The sequence below is a fragment of the Sus scrofa genome, chromosome 2, assembly GCF_054392235.1.
Source record: "Sus scrofa isolate SSC_HxYL_T2T_F1_AM1 chromosome 2, Sscrofa_HxYL_maternal_Yorkshire_Landrace_v2.0, whole genome shotgun sequence".
In the NCBI taxonomy this organism is placed as follows: domain Eukaryota; kingdom Metazoa; phylum Chordata; class Mammalia; order Artiodactyla; family Suidae; genus Sus; species Sus scrofa.
This window is the reverse complement of record NC_139384.1, coordinates 160,149,388-160,175,803: the sequence shown is the minus strand read 5'-3', so window position 1 is coordinate 160,175,803 and position 26,416 is coordinate 160,149,388. Positions and strand designations below refer to the sequence as shown.

Genomic DNA, 26,416 nt, shown 5'->3' with positions numbered 1-26,416 from the left:
AGCTCTTTCATAAAAGTCTTAGTTTAATTCCTATAAGACAGTTATTTCTTACAAGTAAGAACTTTGTCTTTTATCTCTGTACACAGCCCCTCACACAGTGTCTGTAAAAAAGTAGATAATCAAATGATCAGTACATTTTTGCTGGTGAAATATCTTCATGATTGTTTTCAGGTTTATGAAGTGTTCTCACGCTCAAAATTGAAAATGACCTGTTTTCTGAAAATTCTTCGCTAGGACTCTAAAAAGTGTGGAGACATTAGTTTACAACCCAAGACTCACTCTGGGGAGACTCAGTTCAGGGCAGCCCTCTGAGACAGTGGGCATTTCCTCTTGAAGTCTTCTTGAGGGACTGGGTTGAATTAAAATCAAGCCAGTCTGGCCTCAGTGGTTTACAGCAGCAGGTTTCCGTTGCTTGGTCCTGTCCTCCTAGTCCTCCCCTGATGTCCTCAGAGCGCTTACCTGAACTTGCCTGATGCTTATTATAAAACAAGCAGTTGGGCAGCCAGTGAAATAAAATAGGCTTTTACAAGACGTTTTTAGAGGACTTAGATACCCAGATTGTGCTAAATAGTGTGTCAATAGTAGCTGAGATGGCCGAGGTTGTGTTTGGGTTGTTGGATAATTGTCATCTTTGGGAATAGTGAGCCCAAAGTCAAAATACCATTTCAACTTTGATACCATTTCATTGGCTAATGAAATAGTTTGTCCAGATATATTGGTTATGCAGTTTTAAAACATAGCTTCCAAACATGAATAGTTGTCATGTAAATGTTTCTTGGAGCAGTTTTAATATGTATGCACACGTATATAAGAAAGAGGCGTGATGCCAGCACATAGGCGGTGGATTCTTACAGGTTCAGCTTGTGTAGGAACTGATTCTTGTGAATCTGGAGCCTGCTTCTCTCTCCTTGTCCTGTCTGTAACCTGATTCTACAACTGTGTTTTCCCCGTCGGCCAGTATCTCTCTTAGTCTTAGAGAAGTCATTTTTACCAGTCTAGGGAACACATCAGATATGAGGGCAGAGAAGGGAAGAACTAACCTAATGAGGAAACATTGGCTGCATCCCCGCTCAAGTCAGGGATGAGGCGTGGATGCCTTGTCGCCTCTGCTGTTCAACACTTGGATACAAAACCCAAATGATAGAAAGGAGAAACGTAAGGTATAAAACTTAGGAAAAAAGAGCAAAGCTGCCACTATTTATAAGCAATGGGATCACCTATCAGGAAAAATCGATGGTACACTGTGAAAAGTCAGTCATTGCGCAAGGATGTCCACATATTAGGTGACATTTGACCTTCAGTGATTCTGACACACTAGAAACAGCATGAATATGAAATAGAAAAAACACTACCATCCGCAGAAGCAATAGCTAAAATTACTAAAAAAGAAAAGAAAAGCGTAAGACATTTATCAAAGGAAACTTTAAACTTTACCAAAGGAGAAGAGCAGGGATATTGCTGTGGATAGCAGAGGACAGTTCTCTAAAACCCAGATTTTTCTTTGACGTTACAGGAAATTCATCAGAAATCCAGGTTTGCATATTCTGGAACTTGATGTTTAGGTTCTAAAGTTGGATTCACAGTAATAGTGTGCTGAGCACCTAAGGTGCCAGGGACTGTGTATGACCCGGTAGATGTAAAAATAAATGAGAGGAGTTTCTGTCGTGGCGCAGTGGTTAATGAATCCGACTAGGAACCATGAGGTTGCTAGGTTTGATCCCTGGCCTTGTTCAGTGGGTTAAGGATCCGGCGTGGCCATGAGCTGTGGTGTAGGTTGCAGACGCGGCTCGAATCCCGCGTTGCTGTGGTTCTGGCGTAGGCCGGTGGCTACAGCTCTGATTCGACCCCTAGCCTGAGAACCTCCATATGCTGCGGGAGCGGCCCAAGAAATGGCAAAAAGACAAAAAAAAAAAAAAAAAAAAAAAAAAAAAAAAAAAAAAAAAAAAGATCCAGTGTTGCCGCAAGCTCGGATCCTGCATTGCTATTGCTGTGGCTGTGGCTCTGGTGCAGGCTGGTGGCTACAGTTCTGATTCGACCCCTAGCCTGGGAATCTCCATGTGCCAAGGGAACAGCCCAAGAAATGGCAAGAAAACAATAAATAGATAAATAAATAAGTAAATAAATTAGAGGTGGCGTTCCACTGAGCTCACAGCCTGAGGAGGGAGAACATAGACAATGAATCACAGTACAGTGGATGTTGCTGGGGTTGTGCACAAGGTTTAACAGGAGCTGAAGCATTGTTGCCTAACCAACAGTTTTCTCGTCATCGCTGATAGTCGTTTAATTTCTGCTTGAACTCCTGTAATGAGAGGAGCTTATTACTTACTTGATGAGCTTAGTGGTCGAGCGGCTCCAGAGTTAACAAGAGCTTTCTTATACTGACTTGAAGTCTCTAATTCCTGTGGATAGATTCCTCACCACTGGCCGTAGAGAAAGAGAGAACGCTGGAGCAAAAGACAACCAAGCTTTGTCTTTTTTGTTGAAATGACCTTTTTTGTATGTTTTAGTTGTATTTTTTTTTCTGAGGTTTTTCTTGACAGTCTAAATATCCCAATTTCAAATTTTGGATCATATTATAGAAGGCGATGGCCACGAGGAGCTCGAAGAGTGGACTGATACCGTTCACCTGGTCGCAGTGGAGTACAGGGAACTCTGTTCACTAGTCTGTGACAGTCCATATGGAAAGAGTCTGAAAAAGAACGGCTATGTGTGTATGGATAGCTGAATCACTTTGTTGTATAGCAGAAATTAGTGCGACGTCGTAAATCAATAAAATCAATAAAACTTCAAAAAAGATAACTGGGAGCAATCTGGAGGGGGCATGGGGATTGGAAGCAGAAGGAGGCGTTGATGCAGTTTATGAGGGGTGATGATGAGCTGGTGTGGGGAAGTGAGGAGGCAAGACAGATTGAATATGAACCAATAGGACTTCGTTGTTGATGGACATGTAAATAAATAATTCCCATTTGTTGCTGTTAGTCTCGTAGTGCAGGCACATACAGGGCGCTGTACCAGGTCAGAGAAAGCTTCACAGATGGAAGGACATTTAAGGAAAATGGAAGCTCACCGAGCTTTACGACCTGACGAGTGGGAGAAACACGATAACATGATATGGTTGATCCGGCAACCAGATGTTGCAGATTCTCAGTGGGGTTTCTTGTTAGAGTTACCTGGGAAGCTTTAAAAAAAAAAAAAACATTAATGCCTAAGACCCACCGTGGGAGGGCCAGATATAAGTAGTCGGGTGTTGGGCCCAGTTACACACGCGTTTCCAGAGCTTTCCAGGTGATTTTCACGCGCTGCCCGCATGAGGCCACTGGGCTAAGCAGCAGCTCACTGTGGTTGAGACTGGGCATGCGCAGAAGAGCGGGGCACTTGAAGTCAGAGGTTAGCCCGATGCCATACGAACCCGGGACATTTTTCAGAGTAAAAGGAAGCTGCTGATACTCATTTACTGGGATGGTAGGTGACAACCAGGACGGTTGCAGGGTGTGGATGTTTAGTCACACCGTCGTATGAACTGTGAGGAGAACGTGATGTTTTCTAAGGATCGTGTTTGATTACACGTCACGTTTGGAACTGTTTTGACTACAGCAGTGTGGGGAAGGGGTTGGAAAGGGCGAAGGCTGAAAGCAGCAGCCTAGGTGGGAAATGATTATAATCTTTCAGAGCAGCAAGACTGTAGACCCAGGTAACGATTTGGTTGTAGGATGAGAGAAGAGAAAGGCAGAAATGTCACGGAGTCACCTTGGCTGGAATCCTAGCACAAGTTGCTCTGGGCTCAGTTAAACCGGCAGGGAACATTTTATTCAAAGCTACTGCAGTAGGGAAGTGAGAAAAGAACTTACTTCGAGCTCAATGCCACTGAAACAAAGGTTAGGAGGCTTTCATTTTTTTAATGAGGTGTAGTTATTTTACAATGTACTATTGGTTTCAGGTATGCAGTGTGGTAGTAAAGATTTTTAAAGATTTTGCTCCATTTAGAGTTATTGTAAAATATTGGCTGGATTCCCTGTGTTGTGCAATATATCCTTGTTGCTTATATAGTTTATACATAGTTAAAAAAAAAGAATAAAATTGAAAGAAATATCCCAATTTCTTCCTTTATTCTCCATGCAGTATTGCTGAAAGTTTGGAAAACACACTTATATTTCCATATTTGAAGCCTTTATTTTTACTTTTCTTGATTATTTTTCCTTCAAAGAATGGTCAGAAGACCACCTGTATTAGAATCACCTGGGAGTTCCCTTCTGGCACAGCAGATTAAGGATCCAGTATTGTCATTGCAGTTGCTCAGGTTACTGCTGTGGCTTGAGTTCAATTCCCAGCCCAGGAATTTCCATGTGCCTCGGCATGGCCCCAAAAAAATTTCAAAAAAAAAGAAAACAAATCATCTGGAAGCTTAGTAAAAACCCCACATTCCTAGCTTCCATTCACTGAATCACGGCAGGCTTAGGAAAATGGTATTTTTGTCGCGATGACTCTAATACATATCAACCTTTGAGAACTGGAGTCCTGAGCTTTTTTTGCATATAAACCGCCCATTTGTATGCTGTCATTGATGGTGCTTCGGGATTATTCCACACTTCATAATTCTTAGGTTCTTTTAGAGTCTTTTAGATGACAATAGTTTTATCTGCTATTAACCAGTAAAATATGGGAAAATATTCCTTTGGGAGCTTGCCTCAGCTCAGCCATTCTTCAGGCCAAGTGATGCCCGGCCTCCACTTGGGAGGCGGAGTGTGAGCACGTGGGCTGTGACCACATGTGGTCACACGAGTGATCGGTGACAGGAATAAGCCATGTCGGTTTGATTTGGGGTTGTGTGGGGCATTGCATCAGGAGTTCTTCGTTCACTGGATAAATGCCAAGGAGTGTGCCATCGCATTCACAGCTGTATCCTCGGAGCCTCGTAAAGTACCTGGCACATTGTGAGACTTGACAGAGGGATGGAGGAATGCTTCTGTTCCTTCTTCCCTGGCCTGGCTTCTCTTTGGTTTAGCGGTCTGTATGGTGGTTAGCCCGGATGCTCCAAGGCAGAGTCGGAACTTGGAATGCTGACTATAGCTTTAGGAACAGAGACTTTTCTCTGATGAAATCCACTGAGAATTCCAGTTTGGGCTTCTTGGATAAATAATTCCCATCCTGCCTATCTCACTGCCTCACTGTGAAAATCAAACAAATAATGGATGTGAAATTGCTTTGCTAACTGCAAAGCTCTGGCCTCAAGGGAGAGATGATTATAAGAGCAGCCTGTTTATAAGTTGAGTAACACAAGCAGAGATCGTATGCCTAGTTTAGCATTGGAGATGGGTTTCTCTGCTCATGCCAGGCTTCAGTGTCTTCCCAGGTTCATCCAGTTTAGATCGTGCTCCAACTTAGGTCACTCACCTGATTCCTGAGAAGCCTGAAAATTTTGGCCAGCACTTCCCAAAGAACTTCTTACCTACCTAACTTGGATCTTGGCTCTCGTCTTCCATTACACAGCCTCAGTCCCCGACCAGCCAGGTGTTCCTTTGTCCCGGAGGTCTCTAGACCTGCCGTGTCCAATGTGGTCACCACTAGCCACATTCCAAGAGCTCAGGAGCCACACCTGGTAAGTGGCTACCAGATTAGACAGTGCAAAGGTAGAATATCTTATTCACTGCGGAAAAGTTCTAATGCACAAAACAGCTCTGAGGCAGTGTGAGCCTTCTTTCTGGAAGGAGGCAGTGTGCGCTCTCGTCATCCTCCAGAGCTCGATGGTAAATAAACTGATTGGGGTGGACGGGCTGTGAGTCTTTGCCGTTTCCATGCTCAAGATGAGTACGTGCGAGAGGTGTATGTGGACTCAACAGAGGAAAAGATACGAAGCTAGAGGAAAAATGAAAGTGAAGAAGAGGCAAAGAGAATGAGGTTCCCCTAAAAAAGAGTAGAAGAAAGCAGGAGTTCCTGTCGTGGCACAGCAGAGGCGAATCTGACTAGGAACCGTGAGGTTGCGGGTTCGATCCCTGGCCTCACTCAGTGGGTTAAGGATCCAGCATCGCCATAAGCTGTGGTGTAGGTCGCAGATGTGGCTTGGATCTGGTGTTACTGTGGCTGTGGCATAGGCTGGCAGCAACAGCTCCACTTGGACCCCTAGCCTGGGAACCTCCATATGCTGCAGGTGTGGCCCTAAAAGGACAAAAGACAAAAAAAAAAAAAAAAATCCACCCAGGTCATTACTGCCTTTTGCTATCATATCTTACAATTGTACTCATTTATTTTTTACTTCTTTGTTATGAGTCTCCCCAGTCAGACTGTCAGTACCTGAAGGCAGCTAATGTCCATTTTACTCCTAAAATTTCCTGCAGGGAGTAGCACACAGCTCAGGGAATTCATTTGTTGAATGAACATGCCCTTATCAGAGCCTATCCAGACTCTGTCACTCCCCTGGACTCTGTACACTGAAATACATTTTCACCACCTGAAAAAAATTTTTAGCTGGAACTTAACTGGAGTAGTTGATTTTTCACTGTGAGGTGGCTACTTGCCAACTTTTAATTTCCCCGTCCAGAATTCCCCACTTAAAGAAAGGTTTTCACATACTAGATTGGAAGATTATACATGGATGAGGAAATAATTTAGATTTGATTTACTTTGGATCCTTAGAGGTTTCTGCTAATGTTGGAAAGCTGTTTGACATTTAAAAGCCATTTTTTGGCCTTTGCCTTGAACTCTGGAGATTGCGGCGGCACCCACCATTTAGCTCATTGTTTTGAGCCGAGGCGGTCTTCACCCAGGTGGAGCAGAGATGGATGAAGACGACCCTGCCGTCTGTTCCCCGGTCGCCCCCAGGGCTGGCCACGTAACTTGCAGCCCCACCTCAAAATGAAAATGTGGGTCCCTTCGTTCAATGGGGAGGAGCAAGTTTCTGTTAAAAGTATTACAATGTAAAGCTTTTTTCTTTCAACTGCAGCCTTTCTCTCAACTTGTCATGTGTATTTTATTTGCTACTTCCCTTTTCTCTAGTAGAAAAACAAAATGCAATTTTAAATTATTAGCAGAAAATTCACCTTATGTCTTTATATTGTGCAGTGACAGTTTTAAAAGCAAAGATAAGAGAATTTAATTTGTGTGTGGAATCACCGAAATCACACAAATTGTATTTTGTAGTTCAGACACGCTTGTGTGTTTTATTTTTATCAGCACACAAAACTAAAACAACTTTTAAAAAAAAAATTTTATTGAAATACAGTTGATTTACAATGTTGAAACACTTTTTTGTTTGTTTTTGCCTTTTTTGGGCTGCACTCACGGCACATGGAGGTCCCCAGGCTAGGAGTCTAATTGCCATGGCAACACCAGATCTGAGCTGCATCTGCCACCTGCAGCACAGCTCATGGCAACACTGGATCCTTCACCCACTGAGCGAGGCCAGGGATCGAACCTGTGTCCTCATGGATACTAGTCTGATTTCGTTTCTGCGGAGCTGGGACTGGAACTCCAAAACAAAACTATTTTTATTTCATTCGATACACACACATCTTACTAACACTGTCTTTTTCTCCTTTCTGAGGAGAAAAGAAGGACTAAGGAGAAAAGAACCATGACTTTCTCTGTCTTTTCCTGTCTCATCCTTTGTTTTGATGTCAGTGTTTTCAGGGTAGGTGCTTGGCTAATGCAGGGAAGCAACACAAGAGAGGAAAGGCTTGGTAGGACTCCTCGATGGTTCCTTTTCCTTAGATACATCACTGCCTTCTTTCTGCATCCGGAAAGTGCAAAGTGGTAGTGGCCCTGTGGTCGGTGGGAACAACTCCGCAGGTACAAGGGAAGCGTGTTACAGAAGCTGCTGACGGCGAGACCGCAGAAGAGAGAAGAATGCCTCGCGGATGTTATGTGTTCATGTGGTATTTGCTCGAGTCTTGCTAAGCCTTGGCGTCTGCTGGGTCCACCAGAGTCCGGGGCCTCACTCCTGTGATCGGCAGCGAGGAACCACTGCGCGCACACGTCTTGTGCGTGTCTCTGCTCACGTGCATGCTCAGTTGTGCCCCGGACTTCACGGGTTCAAAGATAAAGTTATTGAGAGGATCCCAAGATGAGGACAAGCTGAACACTACACAAACTCTGGATTCTCCGTCACTGCTCTGGTCACACAGCCGTGAAGCTGGCTCTGTCCCCGGTCCTGCCCCGATGCTCGCTTGAAGCTCCTCTCACCAAACATTGCTCTTGTTGAGGTCACAGCGGGAAAACAGTGAGACTAACATCAGAAGAAGCTGCACTTGGCTCATCAAAAAGTCAAGGTTAGAAAAGGTGGGACTCTTTGCAGAACGTACCTGCACAAGTCGGGTAACCAAACGGCTGAAGCTGCCCTCCGGGATGCCCGCTTCTAGGCTGACGTGCTGAGGTTTAAACATCATCCCATCTGCTGAGACATGGCGTCAAGGACGGGTCCTGCCTCTGATGCAGGAAGAGGGGCTTTGGTATGGAACCCAGTGTAGCATCCTGGCCGTAGGGGCTGGAGTCTGTCCCAGCTGGGCGTCAGTCCCGTCTGAGACATGTCGTTTACTATCTGTGTAACCTTTTGCATGTAACCAAACATCTCCAGGCCTCTGTTTTCTCGCCTGCGAGACGGGGATAACGTTAGAACCCATGCTGAAGGTTAAGCATGGTACCGTATTGGCAGAGCTCAGCCCAGCTCCTGTTACCCAGAAAGTGCTCCATGAAGGGAAGCAGCTGTCACTGTTGTTATTGTAACTGTGCAGCTATTCCCCTGTGGCACGGTGGGTGAAGGAACGGGTGTTGTCATTGCGGCGGCTTGGGTTGCTGCTGTAACGTGGGCTCATTCTCTGCCCCGGGAACTCCTGTGTGCTGCACCCCCCCCCCAAATTGCAGATATAACATCGTTCCTATCTTGCTTAAAGTAACAACTTCTCCAGCTTCCTGATAAGCACTTTTTAAGAAATGAGTCAATAGAAATCTCTCTGTTCTAAGCACAAGCACTGCTGCTTAAACCAGGAAGGCAGAGCTCCCTCTGCTAGAAGAAAAGCCAGAAATAAATGAAATGAAATTAATCACACTATAAATAATTGTTTAAGCAACATGAGACAAGGCTTGTTTGCTGGGTACCTCATGCTCTGTGATGAACAATTGGGACTATCATTTTGAATATGCCTTCTGGCTTTTAAATTACCTGTAGGCATTTCTTTAATTTTCTTTCTTAAGTTTTAAGGTAAAACTTGCTAACCATGTTGAATAAGTTGGATTCATTCTCTGTTTTCCCCTTTTCGCTCTACACATGCTCTTGTTGCTAGGGTGGTAAGGGTCTGTGTAACAGGCCCCTGAGATTGGTACCCCCTCTGCGTGCCACGCGGCAGGGCGCATCCCAAGCCACACCCAGCTCCACAGGGGGCCCAGTGGTTTATCAGAGGTCCAGGATGGAGCCAGCGTGCTGGGGGCTCTGACCCTTGACTCTGGCTGCACACTCGTCACCTGGGGGCTCCTGAGTTCCTTGTGTGGAGATTGTACTTTGATTGGTCTGTTTGGGGACCCGAAACGCACATTTTTAGGAGCTCTAATGTCCAGCGGCACTGAGAACCATTCCTGGAAAGAGCAGGAAGCCTGTCTCCTCACCCCTTACTGATCTTGGCACCAGTGAAACAGGAACGTCGGAGTAGCTCATGCTTCACATTGAGGCCTGAGTCCACGTCTTCAACCGCTGAGAGAGCATGGATTTAAACTGGCCGTTCTCGAGGGGGCACCAGGAGACATCTGGCAGCAGCTAGAGGCACTTTTGGTTTATCCGGCAGGTAGATGCTCCTGGCGTCCCCTGGGTGGAGGCCAGGAGTGCTACTGAACGTCCGAGATTGCGTGGAACAGGCCCCCCACCCCAAGAGAATTGTCTGGTCCCAGATTTCAGAAGAGTGCTGAGGCTGAGAAAGCCTGCTTGATGCCAGTCCTCTGCGCTTTGCAGCCCAGACCCTCCTTCCCACTGCCGGGCTCAGCAGGAGAGGCCTCATGGTCGTGCCTGGAGCCGTGTGTGCGTTCATCTGCCCGCGGCAGTGCAGCTCCTGCACCCACGCCTCTTCCTCCGCATCCTCCCCAAGACGAGACGCGACAAGGGGGGACCCTGGAGAAGGCAGCTGTCGTTTCGGGAGGAAGGGCCCCGAGCGTCTGTGGTTGGAGCGCCCGCGGTAACCTTGTGGCGAAGCCCTTCCACGAGGCAGCCTCCGAGAGCTCGTTCCCTCACAGCGTGTACTTGGCAGGGACACGGCCTCCCGATTTAGTCAGAGCAGCTGCTCAGGAAGGACCTCCTCCAGAGCACACGGAGACACCCGCCAGAAAACCATCCCCTGTAAATGTGTGCCTTGTCCACACTCGTGATACCCGACCCCAGCCCAAGGAGCGGTGGGGTTTCATCTCATTCTGGGTGTTGACCACCTAGAGCGTCTCCAGGAGACGGGAAACACCATGATTTTCCTTGCAGAATTCCCGACACATGCAGAACAGTGCAAGGAATGGGGGATGCTGGTTTTAGGGCTCAAAGGAAATTTGGGTCCAAAGTGTTGTTTTATCTGAGGGCTGTTTTGGGAAAGAAGGACCCGATTTGTTCTGGAAGGTCCCAGGAGAGAGAGGCAGATTCAAAGGACTGAAGATTTCAGGGTACATGTCTTAGCGCAGGTGGAACGGACTCCCTACTAAGATGAACCCGACTAGGAACCATGAGGTTGCGGGTTTGATCCCTGGCCTCTCTCAGTGGGTTAAGGATCCGGTGTTGCCGTGAGCTTTGTGGTAGGTTGCATACACGGCTGGGATCTGCTGTGGCTGTGGCATAGGCTGGCAGCTGTAGTTCAGATTGGACCAATAGCCCTGGAACTTCCATGTGCCACAGGTTCGGCTCTAAAAAGACAAAAAAAAAAAAAAAAAATTGACCCTGAGTCACAGGAAGCGCTGCCTGCTCATCAGTCAGCACGGCCAGGGAAGGGGCGGGAGGTCAGAGGTGTCCTGAGACCCTCCCTTGGTGATTGTGTGAGCCCCTGAACCACGAGGTGTTCCCCCCCTCCCCCGCCCCCCGCAGTGCCACACCTACTTCAGCTGGCATAGCATTTTGTTTGGTCGAAGCTGGAGACCTTCTGGAAGAAAGGTCGCCAGTGGGAAGAGATGTGCCAGAGGTGATTCTGTCCATGCCAGGGGTCATCTCATTTCCTTTAGGGGTCCTTTAGCTGTCTGGCTGGTGGGGAGTGTAGGCACATCTAAGGAAGGGCTCTAGATGCTCAGTGGTAAGCAGCTGATGCGATGTCTGGGATTCTTTTTGCGAAAAATACGGTCATATTCCCCCAGCAGGATCAGTGTCTACTGTTGGAGGCTTTGATATGAAGAGAGGCATCGCTGTTTAAAGATTTGTGTGGAGGAGGAGACCTAGACCGAGATTAAAGAGACATCCCCTTAGTCTGGTTTTCATGTCCTTCCTTTTCTATGGGGACAGTTAGGACCAGGGCGTCAGGCTCTGGAAGTAACAAGGCCGGATCCTCACGTAGGAGAAACCAGAGTGCTGGGGAAGCAGCTCAGAGTCAGGGCTAGAAGCGCAGGACTTGGCATTTGAGGGACTTGAGCCTGAATGCAGGTCCTGCCCTTCGAAGCTGCGTCATCCTGGGCAAGTTACTTGATCTCTTGGCGCGTCGGTGACACTGCTCTGAGGCTGGTGAGAGACACCAGCCAGACAGAGCCTGCACCAAGCAGTTACTGATAAATCGTGTTCTCCTTATCATAACCGTCGTCTTGGTAGGCAAAAAAGGCAGGGACACAGGTTAGGAGGTTACAGCTCCTGTTTCTGGAACACTGATTTGTGGTCGGAACCGGGTCTGCGGGGAAAGTGTCAAAACCACCGTCATAGCTTCCTCATCAGGGACAGGGTAGTCGCCTGCAAAAGGAGAAGGAAAATTGCTTTAGCTGCAAGGATAGGGGAGCTGTGAGGAAGGGAGGGGGCAGAACGTTCTAGCTGCTGTTCTGCAAGAAGTGCTGTGAAATCATCAGTGGATGGCTTCTGGTTATACACGTAAGCGCCTGAGTGAGCTCGGGGCTACATTTGACCAAAGAGCCAAGAGCCTGCTTTTCACAAAGTGATTTCTGAATTCTTTTCTCATTCTCATTTTTCACAAGATTCTTTGAAACATTTCACAGTTAGAATTGTTCTTGAAGAGCTTTTTCATCTCTAAGAAATGGGTAAGTCTATATATATTTTTTTTAATTTTTCCACTGTACAGCAAGGGGGTCAGGTTATCCTTAGATGTATACATTGCAGTTACAGTTTTTTCCCCCACCCTTTCTTCTGTTGCGACATGAGTATCTAGACATAGTTCTCAATGCTATTCAGCAGGATCTCCTTGTAAATCTATTCTAGGTTGTGTCTGATAAGCCCAAGCTCCCGATCCCTCCCACTCCCTCTCCCTCTAAGTCTATATTTTGATAAACCTGAAAACAAATATATTTGGTGCCTGTTCATGTTCCTTTTATTCTTTTCCAACGTTTATGTCCTTTGCTGGCTGGTATAATGGGATTTCTCTTCTCTTTGTAAAGTGGCACTGTCCGCTTTGAGTTTCTCACTTTGGGGGGAGGGAGAGAGAAAGACGGAGGGAGAGAGAGACTGGCGGTCATGTTTAATAGCTAGTTGTCTGTGAGTCATTAGGTTTCCTGGTCCAGGCATCGCTATAGCCATTATTGTCATCTTAGTATCTGCCGTTTACTGAGCACTGGTTTTATACGCCAGACAGTGAGTTGAGTGCATTACACGTCATCCCATCGAATCTCTAACATGAGCCATGAAGTAGGTATTGCCATCCCCGTGTTACAGACCGAGACTCAGAAAGATGAAATAACTTGACAGCTGTTCCATAGCTAGAAAATGGTAGGGCCAGGATTCTAACACATGTTCATCTGATTTCAAAGCCCTGCTCTTAGCCACTAAGCTGTGCTCCTTGCTAGTCAATTGAAAAATCTTGAAATAAGCACAATTTTTGACTCTTAGACATGGGAAGGGGTTCGAAAGGGCTCTGGGCGAGTATCCCAACCAGCGCCGTGATCTACAGTTTACCTGGTAGGTGGTCTGCCTCACCCCCCAGTGAGGGGCAGTTTACTATTATTGAAGACAAGACATTGGCAGGGGTGCACATTGTAATTTTTTGCCTCTGATTGTCTTTTGGGACTATGTGTGTAATAAAGCCAGAAGCTATTTCACGTGTGTTGTTCAAGCGGCTGGAGGGGCCCTTCAGGCATGTGGGATTTTAAACTGGAAATGCCAGCTACATTGAGCTGTCATGGAATAATCGTGAGCAAATAGTGTGACTTGCACTGGGCAGATAGTAAAGGGCTTATAAAGAGCTTCTTGCCCCACCCAGTCTGATTTTTCTGACTCATTTCCCTAAACGCTCCCCTGATTGAACTCCCTGCACAGCGAATTCTTGGGCCTCTGGGTTGCTTTTCTGCTGCCTCGGGTGCCCTTTCTCTCTGCTGCGGGGCACAAGCCCACTCACTCCTGGGGGCGCTGTGCCAGTTTGAACTCGCTCGGCTTTCCCGAGCCCCAGCCCTCAACCTTCCAGCCAATCATCCCCTCCTCTGGGCTCTCGCACCACATGCTTCTCTTTTTCTGGAGGCTCAGCTCAGCTCGTGGGATCTTTCATGCACCTGACACACTGTCTGCTCACCGAGGCAGCTTCTCGGGAGTGGGACGCTTTCCTACCTGCAGCGCCTAAGAGTCAAGGGTGCCTGTTTCATGAAGGTGCACATGTGGTGAGGCTGGGCCACAAAGCTCTGAGTCGCATCACCTGGTTCAGGTCATGGCTGCACCTCTCCTGAGATGTTTGACCTGGGCAAGTTCCTAGGCTCCATTCCACTCAACCAGAGCCTGTAAATAAGAAAACCTGTGTCACAGGATTCTTGTGAAAATTATGCGAGAAAATCCATGACTAGCTTAGCGTGGTCACTGGCACATGGTAAACAGTAAATATTGGCTGATTTAATTATGGGTCCATACCACCAAGACTCTTTCTCCTACGTATTTCTAGCTTCTGTCATACAGAATATTTCCGCAGGAGAAGCGGGCAAACAGTCTGATCCCTCAGATGCTCAAATTTCCAGTCTTTTATTTGTCATGTAGGAACTGCGGTGGGTAGTGGGAAAAAAGTTCCACGAGGCAGCTGGTTTGGCCTTAGTTACATGTGCTGATGGAGAAACAGAGGTGCGTGGGCATTGGGATAAGCCATGCCTACTGATTTGGTCTTGCATTCGGTGCGTTAAAACATGGACATATTCGAGGCTGAGGATGGAATTGAAGAGCCCCTGAGAATACATTGTGTCCAGAGGCAACATGGTCAGGCCCTCCAAACTGTGCAAATGCAGCTTTCTGAGGTCTTTCTGCAAGCGGCACAAACTCACAGAAAAAGCGGCCTAAGATCCCAGCATGTCCGCCCTGAGGATGTGTTTCCCTGCGTCTTCGCTGGGACACTCTGCACTCTGCAGTTAAGTTTTGTCATCTGTCTGATGGGGATTTTTGTCATTTGCCCGCTATGTTCACATTTTTTACCCATATCAGCACTTCGCCTGGGCTATTTTCAATCTTAATAAATCTGTGTGTAAAGGAAGCTCTGTGTCATAATGTTAGATGCAAAACCACATAGAGAAGATCATTTTAAAAATAAACACGTTGAAAACGAAACAAATTATTATTTTACATAAATTGTTATTATTAAAGTTTGATAATATTTCTTGCCAGAGGCTCTGAGCCGAAGGCCTTCTCTCCATTTTATTAGGTGTTGGAGACGTAAATAAAAAGCCGGAGTGGGGCCTCACCGAGTATTTCTCTTTAAAATCAGCAGAATGAGTGAAAGAAGCATCGGGTCCACAGCCTTGAGTGCTGTGCCCTGTTGTTTGGCATGTGGCCTGTGGCACATGCCCATGGTTGGGAACTACTGGATCTTCCAGAGTTACTCTTCTCTTCCGGTTGATAGTAATCTGAAGACAAATGAAGAAATTGGCTTGGACTCTCTCCTTTTGAGTTGTCGAAATTACTGATAACTCTACTGCTCACTGTTTATAAGCAATTCAGTTAGTTTTTCTTTAATCAGCTCCTTGTACCCAAGCATTCTATTTTTTATCATATGAAAAACACTTTAAAAATGTTGCCTTGTGCACCTCTTTAGGTTTTTAGCCATCTCATTTTCGTAATTCATCACCAAGCCTTTTCTCATTTCTTCATTGTCAGTGTCATAAAAACGAACAGATAGCTCTTGTCCGCGTTGCTGAAATGGCCTGTGTGTGCATCCGCTGCTGCCGTGCTGAGCCCTGCGCCCAGTCCCTGCATGCCTCGAGCCCGTGCCGCCGGCTCCGGCCTTCCCACTGGCCTGTCCTTCGTCCTCCCTGCCGTGTGTGCCTCTCGTGCTGAGCTCTGCCTCAGGCGCGTGCAGAGCAACCGGACGTTCATCTCCTCAGAGGAGCTGACACGCCGGAGAGCACTTGCCAAAAAAATGTTGTTGCAGTATAGTTGATTTACAATGTTGTGATCATGAGAACAACTTTTTAAAAAGGCAGATTCCCTGTCACCCAGCCTCCCCCTCGGAGGTCTGATGTGGGCCCTGGGAATCCGTATTAGAGGTCCCCGCGGTAGTTCTCATGCACGGAGTCTCCGGACAGGTGTGTGAAGGATGGCTTAGCTAATGCTCCTCTCCTGTCTTCCTCCTCTTCCCTCCCCTCCTCCTCCTCCTTCTGCAGCAAAGGTAATTGCACTTCTCTTTCACCGACCGTTGGTATTAAACTTCGTCACTAAACTTTTCCCACCACACAGATCGTCTCGTGTTTCCCGATAGATGGAGTCCCTGATGTGGGGGGCAGGAAGCCTGACTTCCAGCACTAGATGGCTGTGAACCAGCCCCTACCCCCCATTGCCCCCGCCCTCCTTCCTGACAGATCTGAGCTGGCTCCGTGCGAAAAATGATACCAGAATGCTTCCTAAATTGTAGAGGATTTTACCAGGATGATTAAAACAAAAAATTGCATTTTAAAAACTCATCTGTTAAAATATCCGAGATCCTTTTTTTTTTTTTTAATTTTCCCACTGTACAGCAAGGGGATCAAGTTATCCTTACATGTATACATTACAATTACATTTTTCCCCACCCTTTCTTCTGTTGCAACATGAGTATCTAGACAGAGTTCTCAATGCTATTCAGCAGGATCTCCTTGCAAATCTATTCTAAGTTGTGTCTGATAAGCCCAAGCTCCCGATCCCTCCCACTCCCTCCCCCTCCCATCAGGCAGCCACAAGTCTCTTCTCCAAGTCCATGATTTTCTTTTCTGAGGAGATGTTCATTGGTGCTGGATATTAGATTCCAGTTATAAGTGATATCATATGCTATTTGTCTTTGTCTTTCTGGCTCATTTCACTCAGTATGAGATTCTCTAGTTCCATCCATGTTGCTGCAAATGGCATTATGTCATCCTTTTTATGGCTGAGTAGTATTCCATTGTGTATATATACCACTTCTTCCGAATCCAATCATCTGTCGATGGACATCTGGATTGTTTCCATGTCCTGGCTATTGTGAATAGTGCTGCAATGAACCTGCGGGTGCATGTGTCTCTTTTAAGTAGAGTTTTGTCCGGATAGATGCCCAAGAGTGGGATTTTGGGGTCATATGGAAGTTCTATGTATAGATTTCTAAGGTATCTCCAAACTGTTCTCCATAGTGGCTGTACCAGTTTACATTCCCACCAGCAGTGCAGGAGGGTTCCCTTTTCTCCACAGCCCCTCCAGCACTTGTTATTTGTGGATTTATGAATGATAGCCATTCTGACTGGTGTGAGGTGGTATCTCATGGTAGTTTTGATTTGCATTTCTCTTATAATCAGTGATGTTGAGCATTTTTTCATGTGTTTGCTGGCCATCTGTATATCTTCTTTGGAGAAATGTCTATTCAGGTCTTTTGCCCATTTTTCCATTGATTGATTGGCTTTTTTGCTGTTGGGTTGTATAAGTTGCTTCAAATGATGCAACCGACAAGGGCTTAATCTCGAGATCCTTTTTTAATGGTGTTTTGCGTCAGGGATTTTGAACAACTCTGCCAGTGTTTCTGATCAAGCATATGTTTGAGGACTGACAGTTGTGCTCTCACTGCATTTGACACTGTGGCGTCTCAGCCCCTCCCTGTCCTATCCTGCCCAGATACATTTAACAGCTTTGCAAAGTAATTTCACAGATTCAGAAATTGAGGTCTTCCAGATTCTTTAATACAAATCCAAAAATTATCCTCCCTGGGTTTCCAGCGAAACCTCTTCCCTCCACACAGAATATAAAGCATCAGATACTAACAATAGAATATTAAAAGCCAGATTTGCAGCAATTACCCACAGCTTTGGAGAACAGTCCCACACACAGCTGGTGCCCAATCAGAAGGTCTGTATCTGTCACCCCCCACCTCTGCTACTCACAGAACTGGGATGTCATAGCTGCCCCGCATCTTACAGATGATCCTCCGATTTAACGAATAGGGAGAGTGAGGCACAGGAGAGGGACTCAGCCCTCAAGGGCTTGCACGGATGGAGGCTTAAAGGGCATTCGAATCCAGGTTCCTGTCTTAGGGCTTAATGATCCCATTGCTGCGTTAGTAGAGTGGCCTTGGAGCTGAAAGTGAAAGGGGCTCACTGAGTGTGAAAGCCAAGAGCACCGAGTGTGATTTGTTTTGCTGGGGCTGCAGCGTTTTGAGCCTTGATTTTACATCTAGAATGAAGACCTGAAGGGCAAATGACATTAAACTGTTAGCTTTTAAAAATTAAATTAATATTGTAAATCAGCTATACTTCAATAAAATTAAGAAAAAATTAGGTGTAATCGGAAAGGCCAAAGAGGGCACAAGATTACCTTAGCGTTATTCTCAAGTACCGTTTTTCCCGGCTGAGAGGGAGGTGGTTGTGAGTTCTCCGTGGAGTTGAGAGGCTTGGCCGTTCCTCTTTCTTCCCGACTCCTCTCCTTGGCAAGGGTCATGTTGATGTAGCCTGAGTGAGAAGGAGGGGGGCCACACAGCCCGTAGCCACTGTGCATAAACCTCAGTCGTTGGTTGGCTCTAGGGAAGGATTATGAGAGAAACAGTGGAGTCTCCAGGAGCCTCCTCTTTGTGCCCCAGCTGCCCTGGAGCCTTCCACACCCCCAGCTCTGTGGCTCTTTAGTCCTGGGCTTCCTGCCTGTCTTCTATCCACTGTCCTCATTCTTTGTGTTTATTCACTTAGCCCCTTCCTCTGCTCTTTCTCCTTTCCTCCTGACTTGGCAGGCTCTTTTTCCTTTTCCACCCAGTCTCCCCAATTCTGCATCACAGAAAATATATGCACCGCCTGGCAAAGATGCTCCTTTGGTGGGCAAGACAGGTTAGCAGGAAAGATTCTCTTGTTAAAGTCCAGTCACACTGTGTTTCAATAAAAGGAGGAGCCACATCACACTGTAGGCTTCCCCCAGGAGGAGCTGATGTAACATACAGATATCCCCCAGGAGGAGTGGATATGAGATACAGATATCCCACAGGAGGAGTGGATATGAGATACAGATATCCCCCAGGAGGAGTGGGTATGAGATACAGATATCCCCCAGGAGGAGTGGGTATGAGATACAGATATCCCCCAGGAGGAGCCGATGTAACATACAGATATCCCCCAGGAGGAGTGGATATGAGATACAGATATCCCACAGGAGGAGTGGATATGAGATACAGATATCCCCCAGGAGGAGTGGGTATGAGATACAGATATCCCCCAGGAGGAGCCGATGTAACATACAGATATCCCCCAGGAGGAGTGGATATGAGATACAGATATCCCACAGGAGGAGTGGGTATGAGATACAGATATCCCCCAGGAGGAGTGGATATGAGATACAGATATCCCCCAGGAGGAGCCGATGTAACGTGCAGATATACACCCATGTACATACTCCTTTTCACCCTGGAGTCTGTGATGAGGGACAAGGAATTGCTAGAGGCAGCAGCCCCTGGACTTAGTGGTAGTTTTCATGATGACAAGTGACAGTGTATCACGACCATCAGGAGCCCAGACTTCGGGATAAGAAATGACCTGAATGTAAGGTCTGATCCTACCATGTATTAACTGAATACATTTTGGCAAATTATTTGAACTCTGAAACTCCATTTCCTTGTCTCTTAAGTGGGTATAAAATACGTGAATCAATGCGTACAGCCCCCTTAGCCCCGCACACAAGCGCTGCCCTAGCGGCAGTGGTTTTCACTGTTGCCCGTCGTGAGGATGGGAAGTGCAGCACGGAGGGAATGAGAAACTTTTCCTTCCTTCCAGCCCGCCCGCCTTCCTTTCTCTCCACCCATTCTTTCTTTTAATAGCTGTGTCTCATGACTAAAACAGATGAAAATGTGAGGGGGTGTGTCACGACGCGAGGCCACACCTCCTGTTTTCTGCAGAGCTTCTAGTTGAAAAATGGCCGGTGGGAAATCGAGAAGACAGAACGTATAGTGAAGGATAAATTAGAAGCTGTGTTCAGAATGAGTAGCAAACCCAGAGCTAGGTAACTGCTGTTATTTAGGGGAGATACCTTACATATCCTGCTCCAGTAAGAGTAGTGTTCCCAACTGCAAAGAAGAGAGCTGCTGCCTGGTCGACAGAAACCTTCCAACTGTCTCTGAACCAAGATGTGCTAAACCTCAGAGGGTTCAAGACCTGCTCGCGGAGACCTCTGACCGCTGCGCTTTTGTGGACTCAGGGTGTGGTGGCAGCCTGGAGACCAGTAAATACTACCCCAGGACTCAAAGACGAAAGCTTGACTTCACGAACTCTAGACTTGTCTCTGGAAATAGACCTGACCAAAATTCTAAGACAGTTATTACACACATGATTTGCAAGCCAGAGTCAGCGTTATTTCATTAAAAAATAATTCATGCCAACTAACTGCATTATCTATTAAGACAGATTTACTGCTCAGCAGAGACATCTCAGCAAGGCTTGGCCCCGAGTCTTCTATGGGTGGGTCCGTTCTCAGGCACTCTGTTTGTTATCCTTTTGTTGGGCTGCCAGGCTGTGGTGGGTACCACGATTCCTGGGCGTAGCCCTATTCAATCAGTGGTTTTTTCTCTTCACTCAAGAGTCAGGATCTAAATGGCCCGTGATACTAAACTGAAAGGTTACCTGATCTTCCTCTGTGCTCGTAGACGCCTTAAGGTTAGTTCGAGTCTGTGCTGAATAATCGAATCTTGAATGTTGAAATTGTTATGATACAGAATTGGCTCAGTTGACTAAAATGATACCAAAACAATAAAATGAAATTCAACAGAGACAAAATCCATTATTTGGATTAGATGAATAAATGAATGAATGAATAAAAATAAACTAAACTTCACCAGTGAAATCAAGAACCGCAGGAACTGACAGCTGTGTGTCAGAGAGCTGAACGGTGGCAGTGGCCTCAGCGTATAAGCAGGAGCGCGTCTCTCTTGTCAGAAATGAACTTCGTGTCGCCTGTGTTCGCAGACGTGAACTAAACGGATGGTGGCCGGCCCTGCCCGGTCGGGCTCCCTGTGCAGACTGGGGCTCTTGCCTGGTACCGAATTTCACGATAATTACGATGAGGATCGTGTTTAGAAGACAGTGCCCATCGTGGGCACTAATCTGGAAGCTGTAACATATAATCAACTGTTACAGAAAATGGAAGCGTGTGGCCTGGAGAAGAGGCAGCTTGGAGGTAGAAGGAGCAGAGGGAGAGTTTTGAGGGGCCTGGAGGGCGTGGTCGTTCCGCGGGTAGAAGCTGCAGGAAGGCTGATTTGGGCTGGACATTAATGAGCTCTTTCCAGTGACTGGAGCTGCTCAGACTCCACCATGGCCTCTGGCCGGTCCGTGGAGACGCGTACGCAGGGGCCGCACGCCCCCCCATCTGCATGCACAGGGCTTTCCTGCAGGGGGGCTCTTTCACCGTCCGCGACATCCGTGCCGACTCTGAGGTTCTCTGGTCTTCTCCCCTCTCTAGGGATGCAGTGGAGTGTGGTGGCCAGTGGGAGAGTCAGTGCCACCCGCCAGCAACTTCTCCTTTGGTGGCTGCTCAGCCCAGTGACACTTAGGGCCTGGGGCCGAGACCCTGAAGACAGCATCCCTCTGAGAGCAGGCCAGGTCCTAAGCCGCTGCGTGTGTGTGACCGCGCCCCGTGTTGTCCTCCCCCAGCACCGCACACCCATCGGGCTTCTCCTCCGGGATTCCGGCAGGTGGCACTTGAGGGGGTCGGGGGCAGGAGGCCCCTCGTGTTCCCTGGGGGCTCTCCTCCAGAGATCCCCCTCGAAGGGCTCTTTTTATTTCCCTCTTTCTGGCCTTTCGCCTTCGCCTCCCCCTTTCCGTTGTCCCTAATATGCCCCCTTCCTGTGCCTTGTTTGTCTCGCTCATGTTCCACGCAGAAGCACTCACTGTGTCCTGTCTCAGTCACAAATAGTCCTTCTTGGCTTTGCCTGCTCGCAGACACTGTCAGAGCAGAGCAGGTCCTCCCTGTGCTGGCCTTGGTCAGCGCTGTGTCCAAAACACGCTCCTCCTGCCCGTTCTCGTCTGTCACGGCCGTGTTGGAACTACTCCCTGGCTCATCTCTGTCATGCTCTGTGCCAGACACGGGTGCACCTCCCCCCCGGAGTCTGGGTACAAGTGCACCTCCTCCCGGCAGCCCCCGTGCCAGGCGCAGACTCCCCCTGGCTGTCCCTGTGTCCGTGTCACTGCTTCTCTTCAGGACATGCTCCGTGTATTCATCGTGGAAGGAGCAGAGTAAAGACCCTTCAGAGGAAACAGCCTCTGCAGCAGCCTCGGAGGGAGCTGAAGACAGGAGCCCCCCGGTGCCGTGGCCTGAGGCTCTTCTGCCCTGAGAGGCTCACTTTCCTAGAACAGATCTTCTCCTCAAGAGCCTTGGGCAGGGCTGGCAGCGTCGTCGCGTTTGTGAGAAGACTTTGGAATCTTTCCCATGAGCTTGCGGCACAGCCCACGGTACCCGTTTATAATCCTTGAATCTGGCCCTGTTGCTCCCAGAGGAGAGACGTGCTGGGGGCTCACATTGCCCAGACTTGTCACTCACGGCGGTCTCCCCAGGTGGAGGAAGCAGGACCAAGCAGCGCTGGACTCGACGTCAGAGGACCTGACTTCCAGCCCTGGCTCCTCTTGTAACGTGCTGTGAGTTCGCGACCCACGCTAGCCCATCCCTGGACCTCACTTTCTGCATCGATCAACTCAAGGTTGGACCAGGGGATCTCTACTTTCCTTTCTGTTTCCATGACAACAGGATGCTGCTATAGCCATCAGCTACCTCGAAAAGGTGTGGCCTGCCTGCCTTTTGACCTCGTTTCAAAGAAACTAGACGCCTCCTCTGGGCCTTCTGGACCTTCGACTTTGCCAGCTTTGCCCTTCCGATGATTCTGGATGTCTTCCATTCAAAGCTGAGTTCATGGCTCTTGCTGTCTGCACTGGAATGAAGGTCCCAGGGAGGTGAACACTGCCGCGTCCCAGAGCCAGGGAGGTGTCCGTGTTCGTCTTGGCTGTGATGTGGTCGCATCGCAGGACTTCATCACGCTGTCCTTGTTTTTACTGCTTGAAGTCACTTACCTTTACCAGCGATGCTTGCTTCCGTTCCGGAATTGCTCCAGGCTGGAAAGGGACTTTGGAGTGAGGAAGAGAAGATGGCCCCCAAACCATCCAAAGGCCAAAATAATAATAATAATAATTCTGTGTCCTGCAAAGACTTATAATTTTGTTGGGGAGAAAGTCATGCCTTAGGGGAGTGTGACTTGGAACTCCCAACTGCTCTTGAGAAATCCTGGGCCAGGCTGAAACCTCCTGGTGTAGGCTGGGGCGCTCGCCGGGAACTGACGGGGGACCTATTCTCATCATGTGGGAACAAAGTTTCAGTCCTAACTTGTGCATTGACTCTGGATGGACCAGTCCCTGTGCTTCCTTAAGTCGCTGCTCCTCTGTGGTTGCGAGATTGGGGTTTAGGAGGCAACCACCTTTCTGGGGTGGGGGGGTCCTTCCCTTTGTCTTAACGATGGAGTGAGCAGCAGGTTTTGAGTCTCAAGGCCCTGAACCTGGCCGTGAGACTCACACTGTCGGCCTGGCTGCTACCCACACTGCCCGTGGCCTCCATGCACCCAGGCAGTGAGGACGGGGGGCGGCAGAGTCACAGCACCGGCACCGAAGCAGTGTGGACTTACCGTGTGACTCTGAACCCCTAGCTCTGGCCTCAGAAGCAGTTTCTCCTGCCTACTTCACGAAGTTGTGGAGATAAAGATTTGTGAAAATGTTGTGTAAATCATAAAATCTCATTCTGTTTGTTTGTAACTTTGAGTTACTGTGGATGCCTCTGGGCTTTCAGGGACTGAGACTTCCTTCAAGAGATGAGCCAGTGTGGAGAGTGAGCTTTCTGTGCTGAAAAACAATGCCATAGGGCTCTCTTTCTGGGGTCCATTCTTCCAGATTCACCCGTCCCCCCGCAGGTTACCCACAGCATGCCAACACTGCAAATTCGTATGTCACAAACACTCTCATTTGAAGGGATTTTGTTGTTCTCAAAGCAGAGAGGTGAGTGGAGGAGTTCCCGTCATGGCGCAGCGGAAACGAATCCAGCTAACATCCGTGAGGACGGGGCTTCGATCCCTGGCCTCACTCCCTGGGTTAAGGATCCCGCGTTGCCGTGATCTGTGGTGTAGGTTGCAGACATGGCTTGGATCCTGCGTTTCTGTGGCTGTGGTGTAGGCCAGCAGCTGCAGCTCCAATTCAACCCCTGGGCTGGGAACCTCCATATGTCTATGAAGAGAGAACCTTCCACTGTGGATCAGATCATGAATGACCAGCTGACAAGAATTTTATATAAAGATTCTGTTAAGATACTGAAACAGATAATTTTGAGACTTTTTTTCCCCCAATTGATAGTCTGTGTGAATAATTGTTAGTTGTGGTTTAATGTTCTTTAGTTATCATTAAACACATTAATTCTTTTACATTTTTGATAAAGCAGAATTACTAGTAGGGCCACTGACACAGTTTCTGGTGAACTGAGTCCCCTTGTGTAATCCACATATGAAGCACATGTGTGCCCATTATATAGAACATGCAGCTTAATGACATAACTTCAGAGGCATACAAATTTTATTTTTATTTCCCTAATGCATTGTTTTTTTTTTCTACTGTACTGCATGGTGACCCAGTTTCACATACACGTATACATTCTTTTTTCTCACATTATCATGTTCCATCATAAGTGACTAGACATAGTTCCCACTTAATGATGGTTGTATTTTTGGTTTTATGAAATTGTTAGTTATGCTTATGATTTATTTGAATCTAAAAAAGGTTTGAAACACAAGGATCCCTGATTCTAATTTATCTTTATGGAAAGTATCCTTGGCTTTATAATGATCTGCTTTTGTCGCAGTTCCCAAGATGCATTCTGGGAAGAACAGAAGCCTGTGTAGACTTTTTTGGGGGGTAACTGATAAATTCTATTTATTGATAAACATTGATAAATTACACGTTTATATTTGTGCATTCTGTACACATGTTTGTATAAATCATACATGGGGGAAATCTTCAGTCTTCAAACTGGTAATGGAATTTTAAGTACATAATAAAATGCCAAAGTCAGTTCTTTGCCCAGTTCTGTGGAGCGTCTCTGTCACCTCCGCCTCAAGTGTTAGGACACATCTCTCTTTCGTGGGTCAGGTCAAGAACAGAGGAAGGGCAAGCATTCAGCCAGCCGCTCCGGGGCACACGCCCTTCAAGGCAGAGTGACCGTGAGCCTGTACATTCAGAGGTCTTGAAGTGGGTCATGGAGCAAGGGCCTCCTTTCCTGGTGTCACAGAGCCCCTGGAATCCTAGAGTCCCGCTCCCTTGCCCCGGAACTCCTGGGGTATTAGCCTAGGCCATGCGCCAGTGACATCCAGGCCCCGACTCTTCTGAGGGCAAGGCAATGGAAAGACCCCATCAGCACTCAGGGATGGGGTACCCAGCCCAGTTTTTCTGTTTGATCCATCTCACATGTAAAGTGCAGGGGTGGGAGTTCCTGTCATGGCTCAGCAGTTAATGAACCCACCTAGTATCCCTGAGGACACAGGTTTGATCCCTGGCCTTGCTCAGTGGATTAAAGATCTGGCTGTGAGCTGTGGTGTAGGTTGCAGATGCGGCTCAAATCTGGTGTGGCCGTTGCTGTGGCCGGCAGCTGTAGCTCTGATTGGACTCCTAGCCCGGGAATCTCCATGTGCTGAAGAGAAAAAGAAAAAAAAAACAACGTGCAGAGGTGGCCAAGAATGAGGTGTTCAGCCAGGCTCCTTTCTCCGTACACAGATTTACCGGGAACTGCGTTACAGTCGCCGGAGTAGGGTGGTCAACGGGGATCTGGCTCCCTCGTCTCTGTGTGTTATTTATTATCCATCCCTGAAAGGAGACTTCTTGGCAGCCAAAACACCTAGGCAGCTGGACCAGGCTCTTTGCACTAAAAGTGGGTGATGGTGCTTGGTTTCCCTCAGTTTTCCTAAAGCATGTCTGAGACTCCCAGACATGAGAATCACACCTGTCCACATAGCTCCTTCCCGCTTCTGGAAAATGCCCCATGTCCTGAACCGTCCATCTGGAGTGACAACCTGAGCCTCCACTCTCAGGGGAGCACCTGCGCTGTCAAGGCCGAGAACTAGACCTCAGGACCTCAGCCCACCTGGCCTTGGATGGCTGTCCTCTCTTTGCTTCTCCTTCCAAATCGTCTTTCTTCACTATGGAGCCGCGGGTCTCCAGACCCACACAAGGCGGGGGCACCAACACTGACTTAAGAGTCACTGTGCTAGGTGACTTCTGTGTCGTATGGAGTTTAATTCTGTCAACAACATTGCAATGTTCAGAGAAACATATTTTGTTAAACACGTACCACGTGTCAGAGCCTGTAGCCAGAGGTCCGGTAATAAACAATACTGATGAGATCTCTGCTCCCTCATTTGGGAGGCAGAAAATACACAAGGAGACATATATCCATTAACCAGACCCCCAAGTGCTGCAGAGAAGGAGGCATAGAGCTGAGGCAGGGCTGCGTATGCCCCCTGGGGTAGCAGAAAGCCTCCAGGAGGAGGCCAGCCCCCTGTGACCCGGGACAGGGCCCTTGAAGAGGGGTCAGTCGTGTTAATTTGGGGGAATATGATGGCAGGCAAAGGGAGCAGCCAATGCAGAGAATCTGAGGCAGAAACAAGCTTGGCACGTGTGGATGGCATTCAGCGAATGTGGGGAAAACGGTAGGATATGGGGTCAGAGAAGTAAGCAAAACTGACCATAACATGGTAGCTTTAGTTATCATTCATCAGCTGCTTACTATGGGCCAGGCTTTGTAGGAAGCATTTTACATGACACCCTACAAGGTAAGTATCATTTTCCCATCACATGGAAGTTACTCTGGGAGTTCCCG

The 26,416-nt window shown here is 47.7% G+C and overlaps 1 protein-coding gene across 1 annotated transcript in view; it reads left to right on the top strand.

Moving 5' to 3' along the window:
- Nucleotides 1–21,071, top strand: part of HTR4 (5-hydroxytryptamine receptor 4) — a gene marked incomplete at its 5' end in the record, with an annotated part of 46,152 nt that extends 25,081 nt beyond the window's left edge. Inside the window, 1 exon segment of the mRNA NM_001001267.1 lies at nt 20,981–21,071. Within this exon segment, the coding sequence (NP_001001267.1) occupies nt 20,981–21,071 (91 nt within the window).
- Nucleotides 21,072–26,416: the final 5,345 nt, after the last annotated feature.